We start from the raw sequence: 12,764 nt of genomic DNA, 5'->3' as shown, positions 1-12,764 counted from the left end.
GTTGCATGACCCAGGCCAAGCTTTAGCTGTTGGACAGATGACTCAAGAAAGCTTTGGTACAGAAGAGGTCAACCATGCACTCTTCTATACCAAAGCTTTCTCGAGTCATCTATCTAACAGCTAAAGCTTGGCCTGGATCAAGCTCTGCTTGGCCCAAATCATAACCCCTCCACCACCATGCTTGCCAGTTGGTATGAGGTGTTTGTACTGATATGCGGTGTTTGGTTTTCTCCAAATAAGGTGCTGTGCATTATGGCCAAACATCTCCACTTTGGTCTTATCTGTCCAAAGGACACAATTGAAGGAATGTTGTTGTTGATAAGATGCAACTCTGCAAACCTAAGCCATGTTGCCAACTTGTTTTTCTTCAAAAACAAGGCTTTGTACTGGTAACTCTTCCAAACTAGCCAAACAAGTTCAGTCTTTTTTCATTTGTGCTGTCATGAACTTTAACAAATAACAAGCTAACTGATGCCTGTTGAGTCTGAGATGTAGCTCTTGAGTTTTAAGCAGTTTCTTTGAGAATTACACTGTCTGAGCTCGGGGAGAACTTACTGAGACGTCCGGTCTTGGGAAGATTGTATTATTTGTGTATTAAAACACACCTGAATGCTTCAGACCATTACTCTGTGTTTGTAGAAATCATAACATTAGCAGGAAGAGACTTAACTGCAGTGCTTGTGTTTATTGTAACAGCAGTGTGCAGTTTCAGTATTGTGTGGGCAACAATTAATTATTATGACTTTTTTTTATTTGTGGCTTTTCATCTTTGGCCACAGTTAAATGGAGACAGAGAGGGTAGAACACGTATGCTCAATCAGTTTATTGTTGGTTTTGGTCTTTTTATTAGATTTGTTGACAGTCAACAAATAAATGATAAAGTTTGATATTCTTGTCATTAAATAATTTCTGTAAAGAAAATGAAACGATGCTTCTGTTTGTATCAGACAGAAAAATGTAATTGTATCTCGTTTTGCATTGTTCACATTGACCTGCTCTATCAACGTGAACTCTAAGCTTCTGTTTGGCTTTTGAGGCCGAAGCTTTAAATCTTTTAGACTTTACCTACAGCCTGTGAACAAATAAGATATGTGCATACCTGCCTGTTGACTGTGAATGCACAGTGAGCTGTGTGCATCAGCTGCCTCCCAGCCTCGTATGTCGGTCGGTTTGTGCGTCTGAAGGTCTTGGCATAAGGAGTAGTGTGTAGTGCACATGTTCTCGATATAAGCATGAGACTGCCGGAGTGGCAAAGAAGCTATAGCTGCTTGGAATGATGAGACCAACATGCAACCGAGCCTGTAACACGCGACACAGGTGTTTGTGATTTTCATAGTGCCGTTTTCATCTGAAACCACACACAGGTCTGTCTGCCATCTTCTCACCATTTTTTCCTCAATTGCATCTTGTTCAGAATATCTTTGCTCTGCTCTGCTTTCCTAAAATATTTCCTCTTCCTCTCTCCCTTCCCCTTACCTCACCCCCTCACACTCGCTTATTTCTGGAGAAATTTCTGTCCGTTTCTTTTTCCTTCCTTTCTTTTCTCTCTTCTCCCCCTCACCTTGTGTTGTGTCCCTTTAACTTCCCTCCCCCTCAACCCTCCCACAGGTATTTAACCCCTCGCCTCAAAACAGAGTTTTATGATGTAACTAAATGGGTAGAAGATGTGAATAGAAACACTCAAGGACCTTACCTTAGGTATTACCTCGGACCACGTCCTGTATACCCCACACGCTTGTCTAAAAACTCCCTCACTTTTTGGTTTGATTTGTGGTTTGGAAAGGAAGGCTTAGTGCCAATCTGGTCTTTTTTTCCTTTCTGGAGACAATTCAAAGCTATATCTCAGAGAATGGCATGTTGCAACTGAGAAAAGGTTGCCACTTGTGCATAAATAAGGATGATAAAGAGACATTTTTAAACTTTACTTTTTTTCTTACAACTCAAGTGCTGAATTTTTAAGTTGCAGACTTTTATTTTCCTGCTTTATTGTATTGATGCAAAAACAAAGATGGCTATTACTGTCTGTGCTAGTGTAAAACTATAATCCAGTCATTTTTATTCCTAATTTCTCCTTATTCCCTTCTTTGCTCTCCTCCCTTCCTCTCAGTCTCTTGTTACCTCTGCATGTTCAATGTTGTTCCGTCAGTAAGTGTTTTGTGTTGTTCGGCCCTCCGCCTCGCTCACAGTGACCTCACGAGCCGTCGCGTCAGTGTGATGTCACCGCAGAGCCAGATATTTCGGGTGCCGCTCTGACATCATCATTGCGCTGTTGTGGCAAAATCTCTGATCGTGCCCAAGGTCTATAGATGGTTAGAAACACAAGCTGAAGCTCGCTAAAAAACCCCAAACATCAGTAAACAGCAAACCAACACTGGAATCTATAGACCTTCACTGTCCAGGCGCACATTTCTAACCCTCTCCCTCTTCTTACCTAGAGTAGAAACAGCCCAAAAAAATGAAGAGACATGGAGCAGCAGGTTGCAGAACTTTTAACTGCAAACTGAATATTGAATCCTCTGTAAAAAGACTTAGAAAAGGAAATAGACCAACAGTAAGCTACAGAATGAATATGAAGCTGATCAGATGCCACTGTTTTACAGAAGAGACACGTTAAAGGTTTAAACACTTCAAAGTTCCTTCATGCGAGGAGAAAAAAATAACTTCTGCAACCTGCCGTCAAATTGCTCTGGTCTTTCCATCATTTTGGCCAACCCAGGACCATTCAGTCACCACGGTGCAGTGATGTATAGAAGCCGCTGCACACGCTGCAGGCTTTCTGCTGCTGTTTCACTGGACTGGACCTCTTCCTCTGACTCTTGGTCTTTTGTTTTTTTTTTACCCAGCTCCGGTCTGGCCCGCTGTCCCAGTCGCCTTTTCATGCTCCCGCAGATTGAGCTATCCCATCAAGACAACACACCAGCTAAGCTTAGAGCAGAAGTTACCTTTAGCAGCATGCTTTGTCCACAGTGGCTAAAGTTATTGTTCTGCAGCTTCTAGCTAAGAGTGTGTTGGCGCTTGCCGAAAATGCTGTGAAACGGTGAAGCATGAAGGGAACTATGACTGTGCCCACACTGCAGCCGGGAACTGTTTACTGCTGTGTAAATAAATACATATCATGCACAGGGTTTGCTCTTAAAAGCTAAACATTTTTTGCAGTGATTATTTTATAATTTTGTCTCTTTGCTTTCTGGTGAGCAGCTTCTAGGAGCAAACTCGCTATTTAGGAAGGTGAAAACTGAATAGGTGGAGCAGCTGAAGGAGGATGTTGCCCAAAGTCACAGATCTAACCTGATTTATGTATCTGTGTCTTTGGACATCTTAGTCCTACCCTAACTAAAAAAAAAAAGGGGGCAATAGCTTTATGATCACGTCACATCACGATCACTTTATTTCTTTTCTCAGGACGCTATCGCCTGCCAAGTCTCCCACCTCCTCCACAGGATCTATTGCATCCAGCAGGAGGTACCCATACCCTATGCCTCCTCTCCCCGATGACCAGAGGAAAGCCAACAGGCAGAGTGCCAGGGTAAGTATCAATCAGAAACACAATACAGGGATTTCTGCATTTAATGGTGGTTGTGTGTGCAAATGAAACTACTGAAGCACGTTATAATGACATAAGGTTTAAGGAAAACAGCAGAACTGTAAGTCCAGCCTGAACTCTGTGGAAAAAGGAAGTGATGTGACCGACCAGCAGTAAACTTTGGGAGATGCTAAAAGGCTTCTCTTTCTTCTCTTCTATTTCCAGTTGTGGGAGACCTCAATATAACAGCTGTCTTGCCCTCTCTACACAAGACTATAAAGAACTACACATCTCTCCTTTTCTATGAATGAACAAACACAAAAATGATACAAAATTGACTCTAAGCGACTAAAGAGGAAAAAGAGAGAGCCCCACCCACCCACTGGACAGGAAACAGGCAGAGTTTGAGTTTGAGTTAATGTGACCAAGCATCTGCGAGGCCGTATTGCCAAACAGCCTCATTCAGTGGATCTCTACGTGACGATGTGGAGTCCCGGCAGAGACACCAGCTCCACATCCTCTCCAGACCAGCTGGAGCTCAGACTGAGCTGTTCCTGCTGTCTGCTTAAAGCTTCACCAACGCGACACAACCCCACCCAAAACCCCCACACCACCCTTACCCCTCTTTAGCTTGTCTCATGTCGTATTCACTTCAGCATCATCCCATCTGAATTGTACAGGCTCCTCTCTGAAAGGAGCTGTGGGAGCCAGGCCATCGCCGGATCTGCGTCGGATCATTTTGACGTGAATTACTGTAGAAACGCCAACACTGTATGCATGAGACGACCGTGTTTATCGGCAACTCCCTCCTACCGAAAAGACGAGACGGACAGCGGTCTGACCCGAAAGGAAAGCATGCAAATGGGGCTGTGATTTTATAACGTCTGTAGGCTTAATGCTTTCTCTCCACTAAAGGTAACTCATATTGTATCACCGCAACATGGACCCCACTCTGCTGTTCCTCCCTTTGGTTTGTGTGTAAATATGTACAGTAAAATACACACAGAGTATGAGTTTTCTTTTGTTTTGAAAGACAAAAAGACAGAGAGAGAGGCATTTCTTTGTTTCCTGTTGATTTGTAGATAAGTTCAGAGACCCTGCAGTCTGGGTTTCTCCCGCTCTGTGACTGTGACCTGTATAGCCTTCTCCATCCACAGCAGAATGTGTGTTTATTTTTTACCTTAGCCACTATTTTCATGCATCTCTGTGAGACACACACACAGACATCCAGCGATGTTGACTGTGGCACATTAATAAGAGCGTCGCTAAGACCGTTCTCGATCGATATTCATTTAGCTACATTTTTATTAGTTTTACGTCCCGTTCCCGAGTGAAACGAACGGACGAGATGTGTTTGGCGTAGTTATAGATGTGCCGCTTGTCACTCACGGAATTTCCTGAAAATTTCCCAATGATGGTGACAAGGTGTTTGTGTGTTTGAGACGGCTGCACTCCCATTTTTCCAGTGGCAACCACTTGAATGTGAGTAATTGAACATCTGGCTGGTGACCCGCCTCAGCCAGCATCTGGAAATTGACTGAAATGCGCATTTTGAATTTAGCTGTGACGACTGAGATATTTAGCCTTGTAAATGATTAACTATGCTGTACAGTGCTTGCTGTTCGAGCTTACGAAGACCCAACAGCATGACAGATCTATATCAGATTATTTCGCCGGTAGGCTCTTTATGAGGTCATAACAGGAAATGAGCATGTCACCGGATGAGTCTTTCCCCCCTATTGCCTTTTCCTGTTGTTTTTAATGGGTCTGTGTACCACAGTTGCTTGTAAAGCTCATGGCAGGTGGTTCGAAGCTAACTGTCGTGCCAGTGTAATTATTTAAGGTGGTTTCTTTTTTTTTCTGGATGCAAATCCCGCTCACCAACAAGTTCTTTGTACAGTCAGTGCTCTACACTGTGGAGAAACTGTTGTGTCAAGGCCTCATGTTTGTCATTTTACTGTTGTTAGCTTTTGTTCCAGTGTGGGCACTTTTACATTTGTAATTCATGTATGCATTAGGACTGTATAGGTAATATGAGCTTCACAATATTGGATTAATATTGCTACTAGTATCTTTTTTTTATTAAGTACCTTTGTAATGTTCACCTTTTCCCCCTCAGCATTATGTACAGCAGCTATTTAAACATTAATTAAGTGCATTATTGTAATTACGTGGGTTGATGAGTTTGATGGAGAGCATTTCGTTTCATCACCTTTGTCCTTTGGGGCCAATAGAAGCTGTTGTTCCTTACGCATGTGCTGATACGATGCTACGTGCTGATGTAAGGTTTGGACACATGTTGCTGTCTGGGCTCATGATTTGCCTTCTACCAGAACTTTCTTTATTTTTGTTCCTCTGGTCTTACTATCGGTGTCCAGCGGCCCAGTGATCTTTCTGGGCTTCCCCAGGCTGGGGAGAGCATCATTTCTGAGCTCCTTACAAATGTTTCTAACATCATAATACTGTGCAGCAGCGAGACATTTGTCCTGGTGCCTTGGGCAAAACTCTACAGGATTCTCCATCAAGGACGGCAGTAGTGATTTGGCAGGCAGTAGTGATTTGTGTGATTGTACAGGTGTTACTCCAAACATATCTGCCTCCGCACACAGCTGGACTGACCGATCCCTGCAGAGCAGCTGTCTGGCCAGAGACTTGAATGTATTTGTGTACCACCCAGTCTCAGCCATGCGTTCCCATCACACCAGAATCATCAGCACTCTGCTCCAGGAACCCTAAAGAGCCCCATATGTACTAATTCAGACACTGCAGTTGTCTTTTTTTATTTTTTAATTTGCCTGTATGCTGTACAGACTGATGATGCAAAAATCCCCATATTTTTTCCTCTTTATCATTCAGTATTGTAATATATTTAATATAAAATAAAACTTTCATCAACACCTCTGTCTGTGCAGACATTTCTATTATCTTCTGATTTCCCAGGATGGTTTGATAACCAGTTAATAAAACCTGATTCAGCTGAATGAGGGTTACATGACAGTTTAATTCTCAGTGTTATCAAAACATTTAAGTCACTCTGCACAATACTCCTCGGCCTCTTAGCATTTTATATACTGTAGTATGCTTTACATCTCTACCCTGTGTTGAGGTACAGACTGGGGTAACCCGAAAATCAGACTGTAAGAGCATCATAGTCTGTAGGTTTAAAAGAAACCTGACTCCACTGGTTGCAAATTATAGACTGACTGACTGACTGACTGACTGACTGACAGACAGACAGACAGACAGACACAGACACACACACACACCTTAGTGAGGACATCTAATTGACATAATGCTTACCCTAACCATCAAAAATGAATGTCTAACCCTAAACCTAAATGTAACCCTGACAATAAAACCACATTTTGAGTCTCAAAAATGCCTTCAAATTCGTGGAGACGGGCACTTTGTCCCCCTAAGTCACTGTTGGTCCCCACAAGTATAGTGGCATGCCAATTTTCTGTCATCACAAAGACACGCATGCACTGGCTACTTTATTAGGTACATCTCTTAAACTGCTTGTTAAAGCAAATATCTAATCAGCCAATCACATGGCAGCAGATCAATGCATGTAGACATGGTCAAGATGAATGCTGAAGTTGAAACAGAATGGGGAAGAAAAGTGACTTAGGTGACTTTTAATGTGACATGGCTATTGATCCCAGATGTGTTGGTTTGAGTATTTCACAAATAACTGATCTACTGGGATTTTCCCAACAACCATTTGAGAATTTGCAGAGGATTGACTAAGAGAAAATATCCAGTGAGTGGCAGTTCTCTGGGCTTAAATGTCTTTGTCAGCAGTCAGAGCACACCAAACCAAGGTATGCAGAAGAGCATCTCTGTATGAACAACACATCAAACCTTGAAGCAGATGGGTTACAGTAGCAGAAGACCGCATGAAGTGCCACTGCTGTCAGCTAAGAAAAAGAGCTTACTAGAATTCAACAAGAGATTAAACAATGCATGCTCGATTTCTACTGTGACATTCAGACAGTACGGTCAATTTGGCATAAACTGCATGGAAGCATGGACCCGCTCAGTGTTCTTGGGCAACCCCCAAGCACTGTTCAAACCCCATGGTCCATCTGAGTATTTGTGTTAGCAGATCTCAATAAGGTTGATCCCCTTTGAGATGTGGTGGAACAGGAGATTCACATCATGGATGTGCAGCCAACAAATCTGCAGCAGTTATCATGACAATATATAGCAAAATCTGATGACTGCCATGAAGAATTAAAGCAGTACTGAAAGCTACTAATAATTAAAAAGGGGGTCAAACCTGATATTAACAAGGTGTACCTAATAAGGTGACCAATGAGTTAAAGACAACATACACGGCCGGTAAGATATCATCTACTGGTTTTGTACTTGACACTTGCATTTTTCTTTTGGAGCTTGGAGTGTCCATATTTAGTACTACTGTATTTTCTCATGCAATGCTAGCATGTGCACCCAGAAACTACATGGGTGCACTGCACAGACGCATGTAAACTTAGCACAAAAAGTAAGGAAATTTGTTAAATCGATTACATCTTTGTACTAAATGTTTGCTAGCAATAAAACCAAAAATCACCAAACACAAATTTGCTTCAAGTTTATTTGCTCATTTTAACTCGCATCCTTATAAAAACTAAAATTTCCCCCTGTCAAAAAGTTGAGTGAACCCTTAGCCCAGGCTGTACCTCACAGCAAACCATATGACTGATCGAAAAACAGTCAGGAGATCCAGTTCAGTCACTCAAATTAGCGGAAATGAGGCCAAGTGGAAAGGAACGGGTTACCTGTGTCGGTACACCTGCCAAGCAAAGCAACCAAACTCTTACCTTTAGGTCTTATCAGCGATGAAACTGTTTAGTTATAGCAAAGATTCACCCCCACTGGAATTGCTTTGAACGGGGAAACAATGAGGACAAAACCCATTTTTGCATCAGGATGTGTTACTGCTGTTGAGCATTTTAACGTGGGAGTCTGTGATGACTGACTCACTGCTGGAGCCAGCCTCAATTGGTCATTACTGAGGTTCCTGCTTGGTTGCAAATTAAATCAGACTCTATATAAGCCTACAGCAAACAAACTATCTCAGTTAACATGTTCCTAATAAGTTTATGGCCTAAATCACTAGTTTCAAGTTTTCTGCAACACTGCATGTTCTTTGAATTGTAGATTATGCCCCCATTTAAAGTGAAACAGACGATGCAGCTGAGTATGCACAAAACATAAATCGATAATAATAAAAACATTTTAAATCGTAGTATGAAACTGAATATATTGTATTTATCATTTAATGTAGTCATCTTGACTAGAATCCTTTTATGCACCAGCCTGTGAATTTCTATGATATTCACAAAGTTTTATCAGCCTTATACAACACATCACTTTTAAATAAATAAAGATGGAGTTTGCATCAGTCAGTGAGAATTTGATCATCTCCAAGCAGAGACCTCCATCACTTGTATAAATTGAAGTGGTTTTGCTCTCCCAGGAGCTTCGTGGTAGAGGATGTTTATCTGCAAAGTCCTGCGTGATGATGCTTGATGTCGTCTACGTTACTCACGCACGTCCTTGTGACTGCTTCCTCAGTGCTTGCAGCTTTTCTCGATGAGTGGCTTTAACTTCTAAGGCTGCGTCTTCATCGAGGGACTGTCGAACGCAGCTCTTAAGGTGGCTGATGCCAAACCCGGTGATTGCAGAAACGGGAACCACGTGTCTGAAGGTCAAATAGTTCTGTGGTATCATATCTTCAGGGAGCAGATCAGAGAACTCTGTACAGGGGAAAGAAAAGGAACAGAAATACTCTCAAAACCAATTTTTCCTCCCAACAAACTGCAAAAATATGCTCACATAAAGGAAGTTCAGATGCATGAAAACGAAAAAGTCATCATGCCGCTTGTGTCGATATCTGACAGAGCAAACGGCATGGCTCAGACAGAGCCAGAGAAATGTTTGGAACAGACTAGGACGCCTGTGAACCCTGGAAGTAGAAATCCGTCTTCAGTCTTTTCTCCTAAATGATTTTTCTACTCATAAGTGCTAATTCTAGTCTAACCTTCTGGGTTTTGTAGTTGCTCCTTCAGCTCTGCTAGCTTGTCCTCAGCATCAGGCAGGTCCATCTTATTCACCACCAGTAATGCAGGCTTTGACAAAAGCTCCTCTTTATACAACTCCAATTCCTTTAGGCAGCAGTCAGAAAGCAGAGGAGAACGAGGGACAAAAAAATAAATAAAAGGAGCGAAGATTGAGTCAGGAGATCAGAATGAATATCTAAAAACTAGTCATCAGCCTTTGCAGCTTCAGGCTCACCTTGGTTAGAAGCTGCACAGCTTCGAAGGCTGACCTAAACGGTGTTTTACTTGCCAGCTGAAAACCACAAACATCGACCTGCATTCAGACAAAATGCAAAATTGTCATCAGAAGCAATTTTCACCTGGTTACACCGAAAGCAAAAACAGTTTGTGTTAGTTACGCACCACAAATAACAGCTGCTTGGTCCTCTCCACGTGTTTCAGAAATTTGTGGCCCATGCCTTTGTTCATGTGAGCCCCCTCAATCAAGCCAGGGAGATCAGCAACAGAAATCTACACCCGCCCCCCCAAAAAAGAAAAAACAATCAAGTAAGCCAAGTAAAAAGAAAAAAGAAATGTTTTCGCAGACAGTTACAGCACAAGGCAACACGTGGAATTCTTGTACCTGCTTATAATCGTCATATATCAGTTTGCCAATCTCTGGTTTCAAGGTTGTGACTGTGAAACGGCAGAAAAATATTAAAGTTTAATGAAACACAAAATTATTTCTTCTTTCAAAGCATATTTTTAGAATTTAAAAAAAGACGTTTTCTTTTTCTATATGCGTGTGGTTGTCTTCTCACAAGCATAGCTGGCAATCTGAGGCGTGGCGTTAGACAAGGCTGTCAGCAGAGAGGACTTTCCTGCATTCGGGAACCTGGTGTTGATTTAACAGAACAAAATCAGATGTTCCCCTTTGCTAATCTGAACCTCAGCAGAATTCAGTTAGTGTGGTTTGTTCCCCCTCTATTCTCACCCCACAAGGCCCATGTCTGCTATAAGCTTGAGGTCCAGTCTGATGTGTTTAGCCTCGCCTTTACTGGGCTGAAACGCAGAGTACAGCGAGCCTCCTGATCCTCCTTTTGCCACCATCACACGATCGCCCTCCACATTCAAGTCACCTTGTAAGAAGAATGGTAGAGGAAATAAGAAGCTTCACAGCAAAAGTCAGGTAGCTACTGCACTGGCAGTTCTTTTTCTGTTAGAAAAAACAAGATTCACATGACTGACTGTGAAAGATTTGACGTACCGAGTGTTCTGCTTTCATCAGTGGTGACGGTGATACCGACAGGAGCAAGGATCTCCTTGTCTGCCCCTCTTTCTCCTTTCAGAGCTCGAACGCTGTTGATAAAAGAGATCCAAACAGCTCTCACCCTCTCGTGCTTACAGGACTATTTCAAAACCTCTATGAAGGTCTGAAAAATAGACATTTTTTAATGATCGACAGAATTTAAAATAAAAATTGTATTTCTACCCGCTGTTGGCTCCTGCGTCCGCTACAAAACGTTTTTGTGGGAATTTGTCCTTTATCCTTTTTAAGGTCATGTTCTTCGTCGCCACCACCCAAACATCTCCCCCTTTCCCTCCTTGTCCTCCAAGGCGGGGTAAACCCATCCCTCCACTGCCTCCACGGACATACAGCCGCAGATTGTCAACAAAGTTTCCATACTGCAAAGAGTCAAAGACACAGACTGGTATTAAGAAATCGAAGAACACCAGAGATCCTAACAGGCAACTTCAAGTGATTGAATCTTTCAAAAGTTTTACTGACATCATTTACCAGAGTGCGACCTACATATCTCACAAGAATAATGAAATCTGACAGCAGCTTGAGCATCCTTCCTATTTTCTTCAGTCCACTCAAGCTAAACAGTAACTCATATATATTTTATATATGAGTTTAAATATACAAATATGTGCCTATGTATAGTCTATAGGGGCTTTATTGTTGTTTTACTGTTTACTTGATGTACTTTATTTGTGTGTATGTACTTTATTTTGGTAACATGACGTAGTCTATACAGAAAGCTGTTCTGGGTTGACAGGTGTATTGATCAGTGGCGCATTGATGAGCAACTAGAGTGCTCAAAAACTCCTCGAGGATGGCACGTTCATATATGTGCAGCCACAAAAAAGGTTAGCCACGCCTCCCAGCACAATATCAGGAGTGTGGATGAGACAGCAGGAAATTGATATTTACTCAAGGAGAGCTGGACAGGGCATCATCTCAACAGCAGGACTGGTGTCTGCCCCTCTGTGTGAGGAGGAGAGTTGGCAGAGCCCTACAAACAATCTCCAGCAGGCTGCTCATGTGCAATAGCTATAGAGATAGTTGGTGTATCATCTAACATACCACATGAGAGACAAACACGATTACTGCTTGGTGTATTTAGCGTTGACAGTTAGCTTTCCAGCTAATGTCAAAAACCGTATAATATCCCCCGTTAAATATGTGACATTCAGAGTACAAATCTTCTATAGCACTCACCTTCCGTAAGCAGATCCTAGTGATGTGAACCATCTTCAGTGGCACTTATTGCCACTCTTAAGAAGTATTTTCGCCAAAGCTAACTGCTAGCATACGTACATGTGTTTGGATCGGGGACAGGAAGTAGTGGTTCTTTTCTCTCCGCTTATTGGATGATGAAGCGGGGAGGCGGGGCTCCCATTCTCACTAACTGTGAATCAACTTCACCTTAACCAGGGATGTGTCAAATGGACGTTTCCTTTATCTTAAGAGCAGAGGGAGAATCAGCGGTTTTATAAGTGATTATGCAAGCTGTTAAAAGAAATTTAAAAAGCCAAATTGTTTGTATATATTTTTAACAAAAGGATAAAATCTATTCTTCCAACATTTTTTTTTTTTTTGCCTTTGCCACATACTGGTTCAGAATGAGCTTGGTCAACAAATACTAGTACAAAAAACTGATGACGAATGACTTATTGATTTGTATGAATTTATTTTTAAGCCTGTTTTATGAGTGCATTTTTTATCTGCTGAGGACATATATAAACTTTTAAGGATTATTTATTAATATGCTATATCCCTATAAAGGTAGTAAAGGTGTACTCAATTTTTCACACACTGCTGTCTGCATTTTTTAAATTAAATAATAACACTGTTTCGCGTCTTGGTGTTGATCTGAGGTTGTATTTGCCTAATTTTAGGACCTGCT

At 41.9% G+C, this 12,764-nt stretch overlaps 2 protein-coding genes across 4 annotated transcripts in view; one reads left to right on the top strand and one right to left on the bottom strand.

Annotated features, from left to right (window-relative positions):
- The window catches only part of adam22 (ADAM metallopeptidase domain 22), a 70,585-nt gene extending 64,165 nt beyond the window's left edge, over positions 1–6,420 (top strand). For 2 of the 3 annotated variants that reach the window (XM_085292110.1, XM_085292111.1), the window contains exons 30-31: positions 3,403–3,526; positions 3,749–6,420. In XM_085292110.1, the coding sequence (XP_085148236.1) occupies positions 3,403–3,526; positions 3,749–3,769 (145 nt within the window). In that variant the 3' untranslated portion in view covers positions 3,770–6,420. Of the gene's footprint in view, positions 1–1,608; positions 1,699–3,402; positions 3,527–3,748 lie in introns of all 3 variants that reach the window. The other variant, XM_085292112.1, reaches the window with a different exon arrangement.
- A 2,369-nt stretch (positions 6,421–8,789) lies between these two features.
- gtpbp10 (GTP-binding protein 10 (putative)) lies at positions 8,790–12,335 on the bottom strand. Its single transcript, XM_085292113.1, has 10 exons — positions 12,077–12,335; positions 11,063–11,256; positions 10,838–10,929; positions 10,565–10,709; positions 10,392–10,465; positions 10,214–10,266; positions 9,994–10,101; positions 9,827–9,904; positions 9,573–9,696; positions 8,790–9,288 (listed from the first exon to the last, which is right to left on the bottom strand). Exons 1-10 carry the CDS (start codon positions 12,107–12,109, stop codon positions 9,077–9,079), a joined length of 1,113 nt encoding a protein of 370 aa, XP_085148239.1. The 5' UTR covers positions 12,110–12,335; the 3' UTR covers positions 8,790–9,076.
- Positions 12,336–12,764: the final 429 nt, after the last annotated feature.

Source organism: Mchenga conophoros, linkage group LG11 (assembly GCF_057382185.1).
Source record: "Mchenga conophoros isolate Kocher_MC1m ecotype Shallow Benthic linkage group LG11, M_conophoros_male_GT1.1, whole genome shotgun sequence".
NCBI classification, from domain to species: domain Eukaryota; kingdom Metazoa; phylum Chordata; class Actinopteri; order Cichliformes; family Cichlidae; genus Mchenga; species Mchenga conophoros.
The sequence above is the reverse complement of the archived record's forward strand: the minus strand, read 5'-3'. Positions and strand labels throughout refer to the sequence as shown.